This window comes from Poecilia reticulata, linkage group LG21, assembly GCF_000633615.1.
Source record: "Poecilia reticulata strain Guanapo linkage group LG21, Guppy_female_1.0+MT, whole genome shotgun sequence".
In the NCBI taxonomy this organism is placed as follows: domain Eukaryota; kingdom Metazoa; phylum Chordata; class Actinopteri; order Cyprinodontiformes; family Poeciliidae; genus Poecilia; species Poecilia reticulata.
Genome location: NC_024351.1, coordinates 16,721,748 through 16,744,662, shown reverse-complemented (window position 1 = coordinate 16,744,662; position 22,915 = coordinate 16,721,748). Strand labels below are relative to the sequence as shown.

The 22,915-nt window shown below is 39.5% G+C and overlaps 1 protein-coding gene across 8 annotated transcripts in view; it reads left to right on the top strand.

Moving 5' to 3' along the window:
- evlb (Enah/Vasp-like b) overlaps positions 1-22,270 on the top strand; it is a 39,347-nt gene extending 17,077 nt beyond the window's left edge. For 2 of the 8 annotated variants that reach the window (XM_008398354.2, XM_008398349.2), the window contains exons 2-13: positions 9,501-9,669; positions 10,067-10,244; positions 15,741-15,807; positions 18,107-18,174; positions 18,314-18,555; positions 18,639-18,763; positions 19,368-19,407; positions 19,612-19,663; positions 19,774-19,831; positions 19,914-19,974; positions 20,202-20,259; positions 21,535-22,270. In XM_008398354.2, coding sequence (XP_008396576.1) covers positions 9,501-9,669; positions 10,067-10,244; positions 15,741-15,807; positions 18,107-18,174; positions 18,314-18,555; positions 18,639-18,763; positions 19,368-19,407; positions 19,612-19,663; positions 19,774-19,831; positions 19,914-19,974; positions 20,202-20,259; positions 21,535-21,605 — 1,189 coding nt within the window. In that variant the 3' untranslated portion in view covers positions 21,606-22,270. Of the gene's footprint in view, positions 1-1,175; positions 1,267-6,300; positions 6,484-9,500; positions 9,670-10,066; positions 10,245-15,740; positions 15,808-18,106; positions 18,175-18,313; positions 18,556-18,638; positions 18,764-19,367; positions 19,408-19,611; positions 19,664-19,773; positions 19,832-19,913; positions 19,975-20,201; positions 20,260-21,452 lie in introns of those variants that run through there. The other 6 variants (XM_008398355.2, XM_008398358.2, XM_017302246.1 and 3 more) reach the window with 6 other exon arrangements.
- Positions 22,271-22,915: the final 645 nt, after the last annotated feature.

Below are 22,915 nucleotides of genomic sequence, written 5' to 3'. Positions count from 1 at the left end.
CGCAACTCTTTTAAAAACCCAAGTTTGTGTGATGTAAACAGCTCAGACCATGATAAATAATTTGAAAACCGTGCTATGTAGTAATATCAATGCTTATGCCAATACACCCTTTAATTAATACTTTTCTGAAGAACATTTTGGTCAGATTTTTATATTTGGTCCATCTTGGTGATGTTGACAATGGACGTCCACAGAACTAACTCAACGCCGCCTCCCCTCACCATCCTCAGCAACACAGTGGATCACTGCCTGGGAGCCTGAGATGGTCCTCACACATAGACACTGTACTTCCTGTAGCAACTCAAGAAGTACAACCTACCACAGGAGCTGCTGGTCAGCTTCTACACTGCCATTATTCAGTCTGCCCATATGTTTGTCTATCACTACGAGGCTTAGTTTGGTCACAGAACAAGCAGATATGCAGAGAGGATCATGCAGGGTTTGTATAGGTCTAGCGTCAGGAAAAGGATCATTTTTATCAGACCATGCAACCACAAGATTTTGGAAGAATGTATCCATGCCTTTTTCTTATTATTTGAAAGAAAAGGCTTCTGTCTTGCTATCCTACTCCAGATGTACAGTAAATTGTTTTCACCTGTAGTAGAAGACCACTAATACTTGTTTCCTCTGTGTTGGTGTTCAGCCTCTTGGAATCATCCTGCATGATTCCAAATGTGCAGAATATATGCCACATGTAGGATAAAAAACCCCCCCAAAAAAACATTTACTTGAAATGATTTGCCACAGCTCTTTGGATGCTAAGCGTTAGCTCTATGAGGTAAGAACTCTCCCAAATGCCTGATGCAATCAAGCGCAGCAGCAGTAAAACCCACCCTGTCTAGATGCACACTCTTCACGAGCTTTCAGCTGGAATTAAACTATAAATTCAGATCTGTTTTATGGCGCCGAAATGGGATCTTGTACCTTTTTGGCTATCCTAGATAACCTCTAAGGCGATTAGCAAAACCCGGAGAGGAGAACCGCAACACATCCAGCACAGCCACGCAAAGATGCAGAAACAGTTATTTATTGAGACATGACGATGTGCAGTGTTGTGAGAAACACAGCGGAGTCTATAATTAGGCTATACGCCGTCTGAGGCTGTCTTTTATTCATGTCTCGCTGCTCATTCATCTTTTCTGCATAGCCATATTTTCTAGGCCAAGCTAATATCCCACTCGAGTTGTCATGCCAACAGATTAGCATGCCGTAGCGCGGTTCCACCAGGCTGCAGGAGAAACTGGGAGCATGTGACGCTGCATGAATGTGAGTGTTTCTCCTCCCTGGATGATCGGACCGGGCTTTAAAAATACACAAGTTGATGTTAAAGGAGTTTTCGTATTCAGCCTGACATGCAGTGCACCGTGGAAATACTGATGTCTGTTATTTTACCCAAACAAAACACATGGATCTGTTTAGCATGCGGAAACTATGCAGTAGATTTGTTCCAGTGATTTAGGGGCACGAGCCACTTTTTCTACTTCTGTTTACCTCAGCATAGCTGAACTGTTTAGAAATCTATTTTTAGCACTGCTAATGCTAACTCTATTCAACTTACATACTTAAAGTCAAAATTATCGAACCATTAGAGACTACAAATTGCAACCAACTGTTTACCCTCTTTTCTCCTTTTTGAAGATTTTTTTTAATAGCATAATGAGGCTTTAAAAAAAATCTTATTTAAAGAGTTAGCCAGTTACATCCGGTTAGCCCGAACCTGCTAACATCCCGTTACATTAGCTTTAGCTAACATCCCGTTACATTAGCTTTAGCTAACATCCCGTTAGCAGGTAGCCTGCTAGACTAGACGGAAATTATCCACTTGCCTATAGTAATTTTGATTCATTTATTGCAAACAGCTTTTTAACAAGAAAAAAACAATCAGTAGGACAGAGAAAACTTTCATACATAAGCAAAATAATAAACAAAATAATTTAACGCTACATTTCTGTTTGAAATGGAGTAAGAAGAAGTGAACACAAATCCTACCCCTTTTCTCAATTTAATGAAAAATATTCCTTACTGACTCAATAATTACCAAAATTTGTAATTAAAACCATGTTATACTACCATGTGCCAACATACTATGCTAAAGAGCCAACAAATAAATTATTTAGACAAAATGGTTACAAACTGACTCATAACAAGACAGGAAAATCTACGGATAGTAATAATAACATGTATTTATATGTAAATGTTAATTAATATGCAATGTACCATTTTTAAAACATGGACTTGACACTCCAAAAGACGCATCTGTGTCCTCTAAAGTGGTCCAAACCGTGCAAACCTTAAAGAGTCAGTTCAAAACACTGTTATAATCTGTGGGATCGTATCCAACGTTAATGAGCGTTGCTTCATCACGCTCTTTCAGTCTTTGCTCGCAGCACAAGCCTGTCCACGTTTCAGGAGTTTTCCTGTCGTAGCTCTGAAAATTACCCAGCATGATTTGCAGGCCTGGAACCTGGTTCAGCTGGGGCCAGTTTATTTTTAGACTTCTTCTCTGCAAGTTGACCCATTTGGTTTGTTTTATAACTGTTTGCACTAGAGCAGACTGGCTGTGTAAAAGTCAGGCTGTCAGCACTGGCACATTTTTATATATATATATATATTTTTTTTTTTCCTCCCCTGTCTCTCCGGAGTTTTCCGTGTTGCTCTCATTCCCACAGATCAGCACCACCACCTAAACATCAGAAATACAACACAGCAGGCAGACTGCTTATGTTACAGGCGACCATTTTGCGTGATGGTTTACATTCTTTAAGTTTGGCCTCATGAACAACGGGATGGTTTCGTCCCACAGGACAGGAACATGTAAACACAAGCTGTTATGCTGCACCAATTTATCAGCTTGTGTATGCGTTTCACAGAGGCTGAGAAGCTGGTTTTGGGTATTGTTGCCTTTTAGTTCAAACAACGTCAGTGATTTTATTTATTTATTTTACCAGGTCAGGAATAAACCGTGGAAAGAAAAAAAATGCACAATTTTCAAAAATATTAACATATAAAATGTACAAAACATGGCATACATCTGTATTCCCCCTCACTTGAAAATCTAGAGCAATTAATTGCCATCAGAAGTCACACAGTTAGTAAATAAAGTCTATCTGTGTGTAATGTTTGGTACTCCGTACACTCTGACTGAGTGTGAGCTGTTTAGAAAAATGCTGGTAGAAACTTAAGCCGGAAGAGGTGCAGCTACAAGTTACCAATTATGCACCTCCTGTGCATAATTGGTAACTGCATAATGTAAAAATCGTGTTAAAATATTCTAAATGTGAAAAACTTGGGAGATTACTTCCTCAAGGCATTGTTCATTCCAGAGATGCAGGAAAGGTTCTGAAAGTGAGCTCTACTTTTGCATCAACTGCAAAAACTTTCATGTAAATTCATGTTCGGTTCAGAAGTTAATCAAGGCGTTTTTAAATGTTACCAACTTGCCCCAAAGTTTGGGACTGCAGACACATTTTAACACAATTTATCCCACTCTCTGCAGGTTTAGCTGAGGTTTCTGTCTTGTTGCCTTTGCACACTTATAAATCTTTAAGCTGTCAGCTGCTCTTCTTCCTGCTTTATGCAGCTTTGATGTTTTATGCAGTCGGCTCTTCACAAACGCAGAAATACACACACACACGCATACTCGCTGGCATGCAGAAGAAGTTTCACTGCGCCACTTTTCTGGCTGCTTCCCAGCGCAGAGGGTTCTTCATCACTGTCCTGCCGTCTGCAAAAACAGAGAACATTTTGTGAGGGACTGAGATAAACAGACAAACAATTTATGGTGCCGATTGTTCTGTCCGCTCACTCTGGAGATTTCGCTGTTTCCCTATAAGCAGCCGGGGGGTGGGGGGGGGCACAAAGGGCCCCTCTGTGATCTGGCTTTTTCTCCTCATCCACAAATTCTGGAAAAAAGAAAAACTTTAATGCGTTTAGATGTATAGAGGTTAACTGTAGTGAATAAAAATGCACCGACAGAGCACTATTGATAAAAGAAGTTGCACTATATTGCCTGGGATATTCTCTCGATCATCCAAGTTGTTGGCATTATATAAATAAATTAAGTTGAATGGATCACTTTCAAACCTCAGTGAGTTTCAACGTAGTTGTGCAATAAGTTCAGTCTTGAGCTTCTGTCTCTGCTCCATATTCCAGTCAGTTGTTAGGATTGTTGCAACTAAGTGAATAAAAGCAACTCAGCCTTGATGTGGTAGGCCAGACAGAGTAAGTTTCACAAATCTAGAGTGTTAAGAGTGTTTGTTTCCATTATGCTTGTGTCCATTTTCATTGCTATACTGATGGGCTTGCTATGTTATTAGCATTCCCTTTTAGGTCGTATATGTTTGCATCGACAGTAGTAAGCTATGGTAGGAGCCTTTTCATTTTACAAGGCACACTTGTAAGAGTGCATCTAAAATACATGTTAAACGTAGTGCCTGTAACTAAAAATTGAACAAATTAAAAGTGATGTTTGCTGATGGAAAATAAAACTTAAAACAATGTCCGTAAAAGGTTCTCTCTCTATGGAAAGTGAAAACATTTGAAGCTCTTAAAGGGTGTCATATTAAACCCAATGAATTGGGATTGAGAGAAAACTGATCTGGATGATCGAACTTTCATTTTACCCTTCAATGTATTTGCACAGTGCTTCCAATGCTTGTATATAGGAGTGAAATGATCTCTTTAAAAGTCCATTTTCTTTGAGACGGGGATCTTTTTGGTTTTCTGTTTGTGTGAAATGGGTCAAAGTCTATGAATCCCACTACTACTCAGGAATCTGCATAACCATGCAGCATAAGCTTGTTTTGAGCTGTGGAAGACTCATTAACCCCAGCAGCGTGCTGCAGTGACTCACCGGGCCGCTCGCTCCAACAGCTTCACTCAACTCAAGGCTTCATGGCTGCAGTTCACACATAAAACAACTATCTGGTTTTGGAACGGATAGACTTGGAGGTCCGATGCTTCACGTCTTGAGTTTTTGCAGTTCATGGTGGCTGTGAATATCTGGGCCTCAAGGTTTCTGTATTTGTAAAGGTCGTGTCACTTCTAACGAATTGCTGCTCTGTTTTGTGGACAATGTCTCAGTGGGTTTGTTCGAGCCAGTGACTCATATTTTAGGTTTTGTTGAAGAATGTAATTACTCTTTTTTTTTCCTCCATGTTTTTAATTTTGTTTAGTTTTGTGTCTAAAGAAACACATCCCTGATTTATTTAGTTTAGCTAACGGCTGCAACATAAGGCAACAGTCAATCGTTTTGGATGACAAAAAAAAATAATAATACAACCACATCAGAAAAATCTTTGTCTTTTAAAATTTGCTTTGTTTTCATCTTAAATTTGAATAATTTTTTTAATATATCTTAATTTGCAGGTAGCACATTTCTGGGTTGTCTAGACTCAAATAAAGTTGCTAACTTTAAAACTGTACGTAGATTTGCCATGTTCTACCTGTTGAAAGTCCTTTCAGGTATCAACCGGCTTCATACTTGGAATCTCGAAGATTGCATTATTACTTCTTCAATCATTATTAAGTCTCTACTTTTATCTTAGTCTGGAAGTTTGTTTCAACTCGCAGCTAAGCTAACAACACCTACCAGCTTTTCAATGCCTTGCCAGTCCTAATGCACCAGAACCGGAGTGTGTAGATATGCATCTCCACTTGGCCGAGAACAGAAATTAGCATACAGTGGTGTGTGCTGCTATTTTAGTCCAATTCGTCTTTGTTGTCTGTGCGCCGCTTGCCTTGAGCAGCACGTCCCTCGGAGAGTGGAGCCACAACAGAGAGTGGCTTTGATGCCATGATGTCTGCAGGGCAGTGCTCTGTAAAATCTGCTGCAAGTCCTCCAGTGGATGGCCGAGCCTCCTACCAGCGCAGATTACTGCAAGAAACATGACTGACAAATGTACAGGCCTTTACTATCATACAAACTCCCAAATCTGATCATTTTTAAAGGTATAAATACTCTTGCAAGTTGCCGTAGTTGTATGAGTCGAGACTACATAGTAAAAAAAAAATTGAACAGAACTGCTCTCGGCTTCAAAACGACTCCCAGACGAGTGCGATTTCAGTCGATGTCTCTAAATTAAGCAGACGTGAAAGAAGAATCAGCCTCCAGTCAGACCATTACCAACCAGATATTGTGGGAATTTCAAATTCCGCCTAATCATCCACAGAAGAGAAGATCAAAGTGCTACTTATATCTCCTGCCTCAGGGTTTTCTTTCTTTTCTTTTTTTTTTTTATGCATGCAGGTTTTAATTACATCTTTTTTTTTTTCATTCCTGTGATTTCTGTGAATCAACAGCATATCCCTGTTAGTCTGACAGCTCATGGCTGCGCTGCTCGTTTCAAATCAGGAGATGACGCCGGAAGAGGACATTTTTACTGCAACCAGACAGGAAGCACCAGAAATAAGAGACAGAGAAGAAGCTAACGCTTTGACATGACTGGTTAGAGCGGGACCAGGTGGCATAATCGGAGACTGAGGGTAAAAAAATATTTATTTTTACCAACATTTTTGCCATAAGCAGGAATAATTTATGTAAAAAAGTAAAAAGGTTTTGACAAAACACCTGGAATCCCCTGAAACGAGGAAAACAGAAGCTCAGTTGACCTGTTGTGTGTGTATGTATAGTAATGTTTCTGCTTCTGCTTGAAAATGAAGTGCAAACTTGAGGAATCGTTTAAAATTCAGCAATCTGAATGAATAATTCATATATTTATCATCACAAGCCCTCATTAACCAAACTCCAGACTTCTGGAGAAGCGGGTTGACTTGTTTCATGCTTTAAAAAAATCTGTCGGTTCATTAAAACAAGTTCAGATTCAAATGTTGATTATATTTACTCATTAAATACTTTGTGAAAACAGACATACTCGCAGCGCCGGTATTTAATGGATTAATTTTGAGTCCAAGAAAACGCACAAAGATCTCTGAACGCCTTTCAGAAGTAAATCAACATTATGATGAAATAAGCTGTATTTCTTTTATTCTCTGTAATATGTAAGATCTGAAAGTTTAGCAATTTCTAAACTTTCACATAATCATAAGTACGCAATTGCTATTAAAAAAACCTTCTGTTGTCTTGAAACAATCAAATGTTTAAAGACATTTCACATACTGGCTAGTGAATTTGGCGGAGTATGCTGAAATTCCTTCCTCATTTTAGAGATCGATCGACGCTACACGTTGGAGATCGATTATCACGTTTTCCCTTTGGAGAGCATTTACTACATCGGGATCATCTGAAAGCGATTTGAGCATTAGAGACTGTGAATGGATTCCCTCTTGGAGCCGCTTTCTGTTTTCATTGTTTTGTGTGTGTTTGTGGCCTGTGGGTGTCACCGTCGTCTCTGCCCTCAAGGTTATGGCGTTCAGACTCTCAGAGGAAGCAGATTACGTTTTAATCCAGACCGGAAAATAACACGCTCTCTCAAAACTGTTGTTATGCAAAGGAGATTTGTTTTTTTGTTTTTTTTTTATTGAATATATCGGACTGGAGGAAAGGATTCTGTCCCAGTAGGCTCGATTTTACTGTTGCACCATTTGGCAGCGGACTGATCTCGGATGATGCGGCTTAAGCTCGTTGTGCCTTGAGTTCACATGCATGTGCGAGTGCGCTAATGTGCGGCGTCATGGTAAATTCATAAGTATTTAATTCATTATTCATGCTCTGCACATCAGCTTGACGAACGTCGCACTCGTATAGCGATATACGAAGCGTTCCTGTTTGTGTTTGCAGCTGTCAGTCAGAATCAAACTCTCTCGTTCTGCTTCATCTCTATTTTTCTTCACCTCCAGTCTCTTTTAGCACAAGAACCTCATTTATTCATGCTTCCGGGTCCGCAGCGCCTACTTTTTTATTTATTTATTTATTTTTATAGCCAGCTGCCTTGAACGCTGTTTAAAAAATGAATGGACTCGGCGACTTAACCAAAATAAATTAAACACACCATTGCCCTGCTGGAGCCGATCTCGAGTGCACTGATGAGGAGACGTTGAGCTGTGCTTGTTTCTGGTTCTGTGTGTTTTTCAGCTGCTTTACTTGTTATTTGCAGATGAAAACCAAATAATTTGTTCTCAATTTAAAGCTTGTGCTTTCTTTTTAGTCATAAAGCAACGTCCAGATTGTTTAGCAACCCCAGTAAAGATGTACAAAAATGGTGAAAACGGGCCTTTTTTTTTTTTTTTTTTTTTTTTTACATTTAAACGTTTAAAAACCAGACCTTAAATTTCACTGCATTCACTATTTGATTGAACAGACTTATACATGTTTTAAAAAAGCAGACTCTAGGAGTACTGAAAGTGGCCCGACACTTTGATTTCAAATTACCAAAAGCCAAACCTCTCTGACCTATGCGTGGCAGAAACTTTTGATCATTGCTTGAAGTATTGCAAGTAATCCAATGAAACAGACTCAGATATTTAACTGGTTTCTTGTATTTATAAGAACTGTTTTTGACGTATTAAAATTTTATGGAGAAAGTAAGCTGTAAGCTGCCATTTTTGTTGTATTTTTAAACTTTTTTTTTCTGTTTTTAGAACCAAAATGCAGTCCTGATCAAACCTTTGGATCATTTAGGTAGCCTCAAACCTATTTTATAGTTTTTAGTGAAATGGTTTTTATGATGGAAACACGGAGATATGAAAAAGATACTGATATAGCGATAGTAATATAAGTAAATAAGTGTGGTTATTACTAGTCTATTGGCACATTTATTCTGTACAGCTTCACCACAGGCTACAGGTTTATGAAGCCAAGAACTTTTGCTTTTGTCCTCCCTCTCTACTAGTTAACTATGGGTTTCAGCTATTTTTTATTTATTTATTTTTTTGGTAGCTTTAACCGTAACAGACTTTAAATCTGCTCTCGGCAGTGGACATGAGATGAGACGAAATCCTACAGTCAAAATAAAAGTTTTTAATTCAGGCATGTGACTGTGTTTGACCCAATCCCCCTGATATGTCTGCTTAGCAGATGTTATGTCTGGAAGGGAAAAAAAACTACACGGAGAGAATCAGTGTTTTTATTTTGTTTTTTCTTTTGTTTTTTTCTTTTCACCTTTCTAGGACACCTTTCAAGCGCCTGTTAATTTTTCCAACATATTTGATACGTGTGGATATTTAATATTGGCTTCAACAATGCTTGGAAGGTTACGACCAATTTTTTAAAACTAAACTTTTTTTTCAGAAAAATGCAGTTTTTGGTCAGGAAGAGATTAAGACACACCTTTAATTTCGGAATTGAAATAATTAGAAATGTTAACTCTCTGTTAGTAGCATTGGATGCTGTTTTATTTGCTCACAGATATCACTAGGAAGTCCATCACTACACACATGGCAGATATACTACAACTTACGACGACATTTGGCCAAAATAGACCTTGAAAACTCTGAATCTTCCCAAATTAGATTCAGCCTCATGCATATTAATAAGGAGACTCAGAAGCACTTAAATATTCCTAAGCCTTTCGTTCCTCTCTCCGTCCCTTTGTCCTTGCCAGTGAGCAGAGTATCTGCCAGGCGCGGGCCTCTGTCATGGTCTACGACGACACCAGCAAGAAGTGGGTCCCCATCAAGCCGGGCCAGCAGGGCTTCAGCCGCATCAACATCTACCACAACACTGCCAGCAACACCTTCAGAGTGGTGGGCGTCAAGCTGCAAGACCAGCAGGTAGCCCGGGGAGTGACGTTTCCGACGCTGCGGGAGGAACGCAACACAGTTAGACCGTCCTGGACTCACACCGAGAGTCCTCTGAATTGCTGTGCGTTTATGGTGTCTACAATTTGTATTGTAGACACCATAAACGCATATTTACATGTGTTTGTAAAGATGGAAAAAGTACATTGATCCACATTGTTGCATCTTTTCTGCAGTGGTGGAGTCCACCAATAGGTTTATGAGTCAGGGTCATAAACCTAATGCTCTGGACACTTGATCTTAGATTGAAATTATTTTAGGAACTTGTACAGGCCAGATTGTTTACATGCTCTGTTTTCAACTCCCCACTCCTCCGATGTTGCTCATAAATAACTTTCTTTCCACTCCTCTCTTCTTCTTTTCCCTGCAGGTGGTTATCAACTACTCCATAGTGAAAGGCCTCAAGTACAACCAAGCCACCCCGACCTTTCACCAATGGAGGGACGCCAGGCAGGTCTACGGCCTCAATTTTGCCAGCAAGGAGGAGGCCACCACCTTCTCCAACGCCATGCTCTTCGCCCTCAACGTACTCAGCGCTCAGGATGGAGGTGTGGTCACCCCTCTCTGCACCACGCGTGCACTTTGCACTTGGATGGGTTCGCTGCCGGTGCCCAGATAAACTTTTCATTCTGGAGGGAGGATGTTTTTCTAGGAGTACGTAGTCTGGACAAAACAAAGTTAGGAAATATTAGACTCTTATCAATTGTTGGACCACATTGAATTTTTGGTTTTCTGATTAAAAAAAACCCCACATTTTAAAACTGCCTACAATAACTTTATTACCCTAAATAGGGAAAAACTATTCTATACTACATAGAAAAGCATAGCCCATTATTTCTATGTTAGCATGAACTATAGCTATAGTTTTTAGTCTTAAAATGCTGCAGTTATGTGGCTTAGGTCATTGCAAGATTTCATACGTTGTCATGGAGACACACAAATACTAAAAAGTTATATTTTAAAGTCTGATTCATGCTGATTCGTGCATGTGGCTCTACTTTTATCCTTCAAGTACACACACGTTCTTCAGTCTATTATATCTCTTTAACAGCTGAAGTCTCTTTTATTTGTTATCAGCAGTATCCTGAGACCTTAAGCATAAATCAGTGAAACTCCTAGACCATCTCCTAACTGCTGCCTCCATCATGACACAGCATCCTCAGCAAATGGGCCATAAATGCTGACCTAAGCAGTTCAGAGCAACCTGTTCAAGTGTGATAGTATCTGTCAAAATGCAGCTAAGTTAGGCAACAGTGCCCTCTAGGTCTAACAAACTCTGGCTAATGGGTTTTTTTCTTATTGACATAACAGAACAGAGTGCAATTGATAACATTAATACAAGCTTTGGTTACACTGGGAGTCACCAGGAATTCATTGGAGCTGGAGTTAAGTCCTATTTTTAAAACACTTCGTTAGCATAGCATGAGCCTGTGAGATGTGCAAGTTTGTCCTGCAGTAACTCACTATTCATGCCTGAGTTAGTCACAAAGAGAGAGAGAGAGGCAAGTAGAACGAGACGGAGACAGAGTGACTTTCACAGCTTGCCACTCATTTCCCCAGCAGCAGCAGTAGCAGTGTGTGTCCCCCGTCGTCCCCCTCCAGCCTCTTAATTTGAATGAGTCATTGAGAAGATCTCCCCTGGGTCTCGTGCTAGAGAGCGGACCTTTTCATCTGCCTAATGACGTGGGGCGGCGGCGTAAAGAGGCTCGAGTGGCAGCAGCCACCGATAGAAATTACGCACTATACAGAAAGCACAATATGAGTAAGTTTGATTTTTATAGTCGTATTTTCGCACTGGAAGCAAAAAGAAGACATAAACTCATTGACCTAGCATGAATGCTATAATACGAGAGTTAGAAAAACGAGATGTTTCTTTGCTGTTTAAACAGGTGTGTCTACTGCGCCCTCTGGTGGTGAGGTGGGTTCAAGCGTGACCTTGGGTCTTCACTGAGTTTGTGATGGATTTACTTCATGAGTCAAGTTTAATTAATAAACCCACACAGACATCTTGATTTTATTTTATTCAAATAAGATACCACAAAAATGTAAATGATCTGAATTAAATTACAGCTAGTCCTTTATAAGCTTATCTGTATAAATAACTAAGATCTCTTCTTTCATGTTATAGAACAATTAGCTCAGACTAAGAAAAAAAGAAAAGATGGCAGAATATATTGAAACCTGTACTTTAAAGGAACTTAAAGGTTACATTTCTGATTTGTAATTCAAGAAAACCAGTAATGACCTGGTCACTTCCGTAAAAATATCCAGTAACCAGTCCGCTTCATGAAGCAAGCAATTTCAAATTTCGAGAATGTGTCAGGGCTTTGCAATATAGTATATAAGTTAAACTGGGTGTATTTAATGAATATAATGCATTTGACTATAAATCAGTTTGAAAGAATTATTTGACTGGTAGAATATAAGAAAAATAATACTGGTAGTTGTGACTAAGACTTTTCTAAAATTACAACAAAAGTATTGTGTGCTAAATATAGCTGTAAAAAAATGTTGTTTGTGGATGAAAGACATAAAACAATCTTCCATCACTTCTCAGTTCTCAACATTTTCTGTACTCTTACGTTAATTTACGTAATACATTTTTAACATTCAAATCTGCTAAGATGTGCATTTTATTGTACCACTGTGAAATATTACTGAGTTTGTCAAGTATGCGTAGAATCATGATGTTGATACATTATATTTCTTACTCTAAGCTGGTTGAATTTAATTTTGCAAACAAAAGAATGATGTACTCTTAACATTATTATGCAGTAGTTTGCTGATGAGTGAGATGAAGCCGATATCATTCAGAGAGGCCGGGTCTCTGTGCGCCTTCACTGTGCAGCAGAGAGAAAATTCGACCTTTTGAAACATTAACCAGAGTTGCTCGCTACGCGGCTGCTGCTGTCGCTGCCGGTGTCATTTACATGAAGATGACAGACGATACCGTTGACTCAGTGGAGTAGACAGGAGGGCAGGTGAGGAGAGGAAGAAACATGGGGAGGGAGGTGATGGATGGGGACGAAGATGATGATGATGAGGAGGAGTAAAGGCAGCTTAAGGCAAGAGATGGTCAGAGGAGAGTGTGTCTGTCAGTGTCTCTGTCTCTGCTACGGCCGGTTCCTCTTCTTCAGGATGTCATGTAGGTAAAAAAAAATGTGTCTGCTGTGTTTCTGTCTGTGGTTAAAACTGCTTGATTTGTGTTTTTGAGTTTGCTTGTGTTTGTATGGAGAAAACAAAACAAAACATTGGTTTGTGAAGAGCCAGAGCAGAAATTATTTACTGGAAAATGCCAATAGATCCAAGTTAACATTTGGCAAAACATTTGGATAAATGTTATAGTTACCTAATTAGAAAGTAGTAATTTGAAGTCCTCTGATTTCTTTTTGAGCCTCTCATGACTGACATTGAGTAAAAGAAACATTTTCAAGCCTGAACTAAATCTGTTAAACTACAGTTCTCAAACTTGCAAGAAGTAATTATTACTATCAATGATTTGCAAAGTGAATACAAAAAGAAAAAAAAAAGTAGAGTCGGTAAGCTTCCACAGCCAAAAAGATGAATTGCTCAGATAAATTTTGAAAATTATGTTTGGTTCAACAAAGATTAAAGGACGTCTAGTGGAGAAAAGTACGAGAACTTCCAGTTTAAAACAGCAGCAGGGAACAGAAAACTATTGGGACAAAGCTGGTGACAAGTTCTGCTAAAATGGATCAGAGAATAGCGTCAAACCCAGTTTAATTAGATTATAATTTCCTGTTTAAAAAACAATGGAATTAGTTATCTGATGTGCTCTGGGAGCAGGATAATTACTATTAGCAATACAGGCAACATCATTTCTTTGGATTTTTGGATTTTGTTCTTGGAAACACTTCTCATATGTTCACAAAACGGTACTGTTTGTGAAAATGGGATACAAACAAGTCAATATTTTTTAAATAAAGTTATTAATAAGATGTAGCTAAACACAGGCAGCCATGTTGGATTTAGAAGTCCGTCCTGGCAGGAAGAAAGCTATATCCTTCAAAATGCAACAGAAGATGTGCAGCCGTTCGCTCAAAATGCTGACGAAGGGACCAACGGAGGCAGATTAAAATATTCCAGTGCTAAACGTTGTATCAAGAAACCAGCATGTCATCAGCATGCAACCTTATTTTTTCATACTTTTGAGAGAGATACCAAAGAGACTAGAGCAGGGTACATCAGGCAGGGCGTCAAAATGAAGAACGTGTCGGTAAAAGTTAGAAACTCATTTCTTGTGTGTGTTTTAATAGTAAGTCTTTAGCCTTTAACTGAATATGTGTATCTAAAAATAAACAGTTTGGCACACTGCTGCACTTAACATGCAGACCTAAGGAGAAGAGCTGAGTCTTGGTGCAATGGGACTCACCTGGTGTCAGTGGGTCCACGACCAGCATGATAAAACTGAGTATTTTAAGGGAAAATGCGACACATGCTTGAGATGACTGTGGCAATAGATGTTTGATGTTTTCACGTCACTTTCAAATCGCTTGATGCGTCTGTATTCTGTTGGACATTAAATTAAGGGATTTAATGTATTGTTAACGCTATGTTGTGGTGTTTCTGTCTTAAAAAACAAGAAAGAAAATGACTCCGCATGAATAAATACATGGAAACAAAGTTCTCTGTTTGTTTGTAAGGTAAACACCAGACCTACCGTGCTCACATGTCTACAATCGGGTAAATCACCTGACACCAGGTATGACTCGCGTCCTTTAATTCGGCCTGTGTTATTTTCGGATCTGTGTTACTTGATCAATGGGAGCCATTAGCCAAAGCCGCTTCCATCAGAGTAGTGACCCTGAAAGCCGCAGCGCTATTATGTAAAGCAACACTTTTCATTAGACGAGGACAGGATGTGGCGAATGTGAACATTTTTTTTTTAGTTCTGCTTTGTTTCACAGCTCTGTTGAAAAAGAAATCCACGAGGTCACAAAAGAGAAACTGTGAAAAACTTTAAAGATCCAATGATCACAATCGTACTTCATCCTAATACTTATTTCTTTAAAGAAGCATTTTACGTATATATACGAACGTGTTCTTGATTCTTCAGTGACACATTTAATAACACCGCTGAGGCACTTCAGTCAAACTGGAGGCTTCATTGTAAAAAGACGACGAATCCCTCTGATTTTGTTGTAATCCCTCAGCTTGAAGTGGCTTTTGCTCCCGTCTTATCGCGTCTTGAAGTAATCACACACCCTATCTGGTTCTCCATCTGTAGATCTCCCTAATGGTGTTAAAGGGATTACATTTCAGGGGCCCTGCAGCGCAAACCGTAAAAAGAAAAACAGAATTATTAGTCATTTTCATCCTACGATGCAGCTCGTTGCAAACGTATTCATACCGCTTGAAGTTTTTTTTTTTTTTTTTCAGTAATGTACAACCACAAACCTCAAGGTGTTCAAGTGAGATTTTATGTGATGGACCAACACAAGGCTGTGCATTTATATAAAATGGAAAGTAAATGGTAAACTCCTCTCTGATTAATATCCTGTTGGCTTAGGTGGACGGCTGCGTCTTCGTAAGTCTGCAGTTGTGCCAAACCCCGTACCGTCACACTCCACGTGAACTGGAAACCACGGATTGTTTTCCTTCCGTTTCTCAATCATCTGCCGCTTTGTGTCGGACTGTTGCAGAAAATCCCAGCGGAACAAAATAAAGTTTTGTTGGTGTGACGTCGAAATCCTTCTGCAAGGCGTCTCGCGCTGTGAAACAAAAAGCTAAAGAGCACATCCCTCTGGTGTTTAACTTGCCTTCACAAGAGCTTGATGAATCAATCTGCGCTCATTTAAACTGCGGATTAGCATGCTTTTCACCCGGCATTAGTCAGTACCCCACAAAGAGGTGACATAATGGTTAACTCCTGCTTAATTCCCCTGTCACTTGGGTGGTTAATTGTCTCGACTGGCACTAATTATTATGAACATCCAAGGCGCTGGTAATGGATTGTTGAGCACAGCGTTGTTGCCTTATCCATATTTCTCTCTCTGTCTTTTTGCTCTGCTTTGATTCTGCAGGTCCAGCTCTCCAGCGGCAGGTCCAGAACGGCCCCACTTCGGACGAGATCGACGCTCAGAGAGCGAGGTGAAACACATTCACTCGGACACATCACACCGACCTCAGCGCAGCGATGGCTGCAGCGTCAAAAAAATAACACCTCTGGGTTTGGACTTGCTACTTGAGGCTAAAACAAAAAACCAAAAAGAAAAATCTTATAAAACTTGCACTTTGTTTTTAGGTCCTGTTTTATTAGCTTGTTTAATTGAGTCAAATTTCTTACTTACATGAAATGTTACTGAGTGTTTTTTCCCCTCTGTTTAATCAAAACAGGTCTGTCTTGTAAATGAAATCTTAAAGTTAAACAATCTGTTTATTTCACTGGATTATATTGATAAGAGGAAACTTGGAGTCTGTTTTTTTGATGCGTTTACTTGTTTTATCATCGTTTTTTGAGATGCTGATTGATTCATTTCACACTATTAAAACAGGAAGGCGACAGAAAAAGAGCAAAAAGATATGTCACAAAAAAATTTTCACTTTCAATCTCTTAACAATAAACACATTCAGCTTTAAGTGTGCATTCTTCCATTCAATCCTGAGTAGTTAGTTTCTCAACACCTGATCAGGTTATCCATCCATGTTCTGTGCACACTCATCCTTTCAGTTACTTGTGTATAAATTTACACATTAAAATAAAACTAAACGGGAACAGTTACATTGAACCAAGACACCAGCACTGGATTACAAAATGGTTGATCTAAAATATGCTCCAGCTGTACCTGTGACTCTAGCTTGCATTATGATTAGTAAAAATATTGATATCACGCAAACTGAATTAAATCTGATTTTGCTGCCAGAAATGAGCAGCGGTGACATTTCCTCAGCTTTGTGTTCGTGCTGCAGCTCAGCTCTGCTAATAGGAAGCTGCCGTCTCCTGAGGAGAGGAAAACAGTCAGAGTGACGCGGAGAAAACCGAACTGGAAAGGAAGAAAGGATTCTTGGCTATATTTAGAGCTCTGCAGCAGCGTTGTGACATTTGAGGCGCCGACATCAGAAACAGTCGCAGCTCATGTGTTCTGCTGCGTGCACCGCCGCTGACTTGTAATAATCGCAATTGAGAAAAAAGATGGATGGGCAAATGAGAGATTTCTTCTCTCTCTTCGCAGAAGCACAACTGGCTCTTCTTTCGTTTCAGTTTCAGTTTCCCAGCACGCTGGCTGATCCGAATGCCAGATTCCAGGTTTTAGAGGGACACTGACATTGTAGAAAATGGAGTAGATTCCATGTCTGCCGAACTATTCCCAGGATCGGAGCTGCGATCGTGGCGGGAGATTGTCTCTGCTGTCACATCAGACGCTCTGCTGTCTCAGCTCGTCTCCCGTCCAACTCGCAGCTGGATGACTCTGCTTCCTCCCCACGAGCCGTCTCCTTCCCTTCCCTCCTGGGGTGTGACATACATATGCTTTGTGCATTATAAAAGAGCGCATGTCACAAAAAGAGTGAATGAAAATGTGATTTTAACAAGGAAGAACTGTGGAGGTGAAGGGGAGAGCGATGCCTTGGCTGGCAGATGTTTTCCAAAAATGTCCAGTCGACTGGACGTTTTAAATCACCTAAATGAATGTTTTCTCCAGAATGGTCGAGACAGCATCTTGCTTATTTAAATTGCAAACAGATTTTTTATTATTATTATTATTTAAACACCAAAATCAGGAAGACGCAGAAATACCTGGATTTACTCAAAACACTTCTGCTTTAAATAATGTCTGTTTTGTTTCAAATGCACGATTTACATATTAGTTGTTCATCTTTAACTTGTTTCTTTAACCCAATGCCAAAACAATGTGGCATTGGGTAAAGATATATGTCTTTTTCACATTAAATCGACTTATCAAAAGATATAGAGGGATAAAATCAACAATAGGTAGACCGGGAAATTATTTTCGGAGGTTTGTTGGAGAACAGAAGCGTCATGGCGGCCATAAAACAAAGTAGACGGGTCAGGGAGGAAGTAGTGGAGACTTTAAATCTGAGATAGGAAAATAAAAATCCAAATTTGGAACATCTTGTGGAGCTTTGCTCAGTCCGGTATTATCATCAAACTCAGTAGAGTTTAGCCCAACTGCAGACCTACCCTGAAAACACCATCCCCGCAGTAGAACATGGTGGTGGAGGCATCATGCTATGGGGATGCCTCTCTTTTGCACTGGAGCAAAAAATTCAAGAGGCTTGAGTTCAGCTCTACAGATTCTCAGCTGTTTGTGTGAAGTAGTTCTCTCAACTATTTTGTTACTGGAATTGAATCAAATATTCAATGCTTATGTTGTTTTTTTTTTTTTTCGGATGCTGAATTAGCAGCTGTGTTTTCTCCATTTGCCTTCAGGCAGATGATGGAACAGCAGCAGCAGATGCAGGCGCACATGGAGCGGGAACGACGGTCCTCCAACTCAGGTACACACACATGCGCACACCGAAGACACTTAAAGTTTCTACTTTCTCACTCGCACAAAAACAAATGAATTGAAACCATCAATATCATCATCCTGAGGTAAATAAAAAGTCTTCTTCACCCTTGACTTGATGTTTCCAGGCTCTCCTTTCCAAGGCCACCCTGCTGTGCTCTCCGTAGCCCCACCTGTAGTACCTCCACCTGTAAACATGGGCGGCCCTCCCCCTCCTCCGCCGCCACCGGGCCCCCCGCCGCTGTCAGCGGTGGCCCCTCCTCTTCCTCCTCCGCTGCCTATAGGAGGAGGCAGCCAGGGAGACGAGGGCCCCGCGCCAACCGGCCTCGCCGCAATGATCGCCGGAGCCAAACTTCGCCGTGTCCAAAGGGTAAGAGTGTGACGTATTTGTGTTTTTGTTTTGTTTTTTGACGACACATATGATGAATTGTTCTTTTGGTCATGATCGAGAAGCCGTCTGAAGTAAGTTCTGTATGTCAGCCTGAGGACGGCTCTTCAGGTACCAAAAATGAAGCCAATCGAACGAGTGGAGGAAGTGGAGGACTGATGGAGGAGATGAACGCTCTCCTGGCTCGAAGGTCAGAGCAATCAACCCGAAAAAAATCCTCCTTTCTTTTTTTACCCTTCCTTCTTTCTTTCTTTACTTCTCTATCTTTCTTCCTTTCTCTCTTTTTTTCTCAGTTCATTGGTCTCTAGTGGCTTTTAAATTTGGTGCAGTCTATACAAAAAAAAAGAAGCAAACTGCAGATTGTTACATTTTTTTTAACAAAACATCAAACAATCGCAACATAAGTGATGATGCGGAGAAAAAAGTTGACACAATGTTCACCTTAATGGTTAAAGTGTTAGTTTTTTCCGGTGATGACCTGACTGAGTTTTTCTCTCAGTGTGGTTTTAATGATGTTGGTTGATGGACAGTTAGATTTTAACCCTGCGCTTATGTGAATGCCTCTTAGGGCGTAAAATTGTGATGTCATAAATCATAGTTATTGACAAGTAAATGTGTTGTTAAAAAATAATAATAATAAAAAATAGTTTTCTTTCTGTCCTTCTTTTCTTCTGTCCGTCTGCCTTCCTTTCTTTCTGTCTTTTGTATCCACGGTCTGTTTGACAAACAAAATTGCCATTTATTTATTTAGGTGAAATATGTCATTCTTAATTGAGGCTTCTTCTTTCCCCCAGAAGGAAAGCGGCTTCAGAGAAGCCTGACGACAGCCAAAACGTAAGTGGACGAGCAGCAGCAGCAGTGATGGATTGTAATTGTTCTAAATGTCGGTCAAAGCTATACAGTCGATGACGATGGTGGTGATTACACAACCAAAACGGCTTCACTTGTCAGTGCTTGCTGAGTTAAATGAAGATAAATGTAATTCCAGTGCAACAAAGCTGAAAAGCCATATTTTTTTTCTCTCACGTTTTACTCCAGGATGATGCAAACTCTTCGTCACCCAACACTCGGGGTGCGCAGAATTCCACAGGTAGGAAAAAAACGTTAGAGCTGCACAAGCTGCTCATTCGCCAATCGTCTGATTGTCCTGCAGCGGAGAAATTTTTTTAAAAAAAATCACATTTTGCTTTTGTCTCACAGACGGTGCAAAGAAGCCCTGGGACCGAGCGAACTCTGCAGACAGGTCTATGGTTTCGAGGTGAGAGCCGGGGAAGCTCAAACAGTATCTGTCAGTGAAACAGATGATTTCCTAAAAAAAAGAAAAATTTTTTGTCCCACAGGTTACGAACAGCAGGAAGTGTCAGCGACACAGACTCGTTAGATCTCGACAGGATGAAGCAGGTGAAGTAAAACCAAACTGCATGGCAGCACAAAGGGAAAACCGACACGATGCTAAATACGCTGGTTTATATTCACAGTAAAAACGGTCTGTTCGCCACAGTATTTACTTTTAAAGCCAAATGATAATCCACGCATCACCTCCATTACATGACGTGTTCTCATTTGTTTTCTGTGAACTTCTGTTCACAGAAAATAAATAAAGAGACTGTCAATTTCTTGTTCTACAGGAAATCTTGGACGAGGTTTTCCGTGAACTGCACAAAGTGAAGGATGAAATCATTGATGGTGCGTTTCATTTTTACACCCATGCTGCTGGAATGTTACACTCGGTTGGTTTGCACCGGTCTAACCGGTTATGTGCTTTTATAACCACTAGGTTGCGCTAGATACTTAGAAAAGTAAATGTAACAATTTAATAACTTGGTCTAAATGCTTGCAGTAAGTCCAGTTCATGTCATAAAATCAAATAGATGTTATTTTGAGCTGAGTTGTGGTAGTTAGACAGAAAATATGCTTTTGTAATGAGCAATAAATAATAAATAGTATAACATGTTCGAGAAATCTGTATAAATACATAATTAATCAAGACTTAACATGGGCGATTAAGCAATATTGTTCAATTATTGTTGAAACCTATTATATTGGCACATTTTAGTAAAGACGTGTAAAAAGCTGCAAAGGTATTTGCTTTATTCCAGCTGTATTTCCCACTGAAAAACTGACCCAGTTCGCTAAAGCGAGATTTGGAGATTGATTTCATCTCCATTGTCGTCCTTCCACTGAGCGTCATGGCAACACAGACTTAGGGCCTCATCCAGCCTTGTTTGTAGCCATTTTTAAGTTTTGGAAAATAATTACATCGACACCAGATATGGACAGGTTTAGATGAGTGACTATCTTGTTATTTTCCAGTCTCCTGAAGAGCAATATAAGTGTTTTCGCTCAGTGGTGCGTTCGCTTGTCTTTACCGATAATAGAAATATGGATTTCTGTTAAGAAATGGGGCCACAAAAAAAAAGAAAAACAACAAGAACAATTAGAGATGTTGTTTTTCCTGGAGGCTGAAGTTAGCTGCTTCTCCAAGCCTAGCAGATTTTTGCCATCACATCAGCATCCATGTTGCAACATGTTTTCATATGAAACATTGTTCCATAAATGCCTAAAGTCAAACAGTGATTACAGTGGCGTAGAGGTTTATTAGAGAGTGTTTGCATAAACAGGTAGGATTTTTTTTCTTTAGATTGGAAGTAGAATAACGGGTTCCCTTTAGTCTCACTACATCTCCAGATGCAAGGGAAACTGTTTAATTTTTACCGAAGCCTCTCGGAGAGCAAGATCGTAATATGCTGACTGCACATGACGTCCCGCATCAAAACATGAGAAATGTCCCTTTAAAATAGATTGTGTCTGTCTTTACTGTAACCTGCCTGCCTGCAGTTTAACCCCAACTTATTTCCCCGTCTTCTCTCTCCACACAGCCATTAGAAATGAACTCAGTCGAGTTAGCACGACATAAACTTTGAGAGCTGAATCGCTTTTTCAAACCATTGCCCCCTGCAGCCGCTGCTGAGGCCCTGAAGACGAGAAGGAGGAGGAGGAGGAGAAGTCAGGAACAGAGGCCCAAACTGTGACATCCACTCGTCGTGTTCGGCGATGCGGCGCCGTTTCTGTAACTCCTCGGCCGCGTCTGCGTAACATTTGGTTTGTTTGTTTCTACCGTGAAAAAAGGGCCACATTCTCGCACTGATTGCTCCGTTTTGTTAACATGTTTCGTCTGTTTGTCTGCCCGTCTCTCCTCTCTTTGGCCTTTGGTCCAAAGGAAATTTATGAAATATAAAATTATTTTATTAGAATTATTTTTTTTTCTTTTTTTGGAGTTTATTTTAAATATTTTTTGTTAATAATATAATTTTTCCATTAATATTATTTCTATCATTCCAATGATAAAATGAGATGAAATAAAACAACTGTAATATCGGAGACGTTATGACAGTACTATGATGGTAGCGATGTTTTATTGCACATCAATGTAAGACTGGGATTTTTTTTTAATTTTATACATTGTTTATATTAAGTTTCGCTTGAGTTGCATTCACAAGCAGTCCCTCTTTTTTTTTGCTTTTCACCACCTGACCTGAAATATTATAATTATGTTCAATTTTTCTTTTTTAGTTCTTTTTCCCTTTCACCAACACCATGTACATTTGGAACCACCACAGAAACTTTTTAAAAAATGAGAGAAGAAAAATAGCCTTCAACGTGAAACCAAGAACAAAAATAAACTTCTTTTGATAATGCAATCTTCTGAGATAAAAAAATAAAAACAAAACACCAGAGTATTTGTGATCATGTTGTTAATAAAAAATGTTTATTGGCTGCAAAGATATGGTGAAGTATTGTTAATTTTATTGTCTCCCTTTATGACAAAGTGCTTCCTGGTTTGAGGAGGGGGAAAAAACAAAGTGAGTTTCAAATGAATTCAAATAAAACTGTGAACAATGTCTTGGATAAATCAGAGTGTCTTGTTCTTTTGTGCGTTTTGTTTTGGTGATTAAACGGGTATCACAAAATTACACCTGGTGTAAATCAGCAATGAAGGCAACAACTGAGCTACTCGCCTTTTTGTCTTTAATATTTAAGATTGAAAACCGTTACAATGCAGTAGCATGCAAATAACTTACATAAAATAGAAATAAAGAAATGGGCAAGGCGAGTCAAATACAAACAACACTCAATCCAGTACGGAGGAACAAAAGTGACTTGGTGATTTAAATGGAACAGGACACATGCAAGAAATAAATAAACAAGTGTGTCCATAATCATTTATCTGTCATTATTTTTCTTACATACTTTATTGTAAGAAAATAATTGTGTAAATCATTTGAACATTAAATATGTTAAAGGCATATTTTAATGTTAGTTATCTCAGCATTCATTTGAT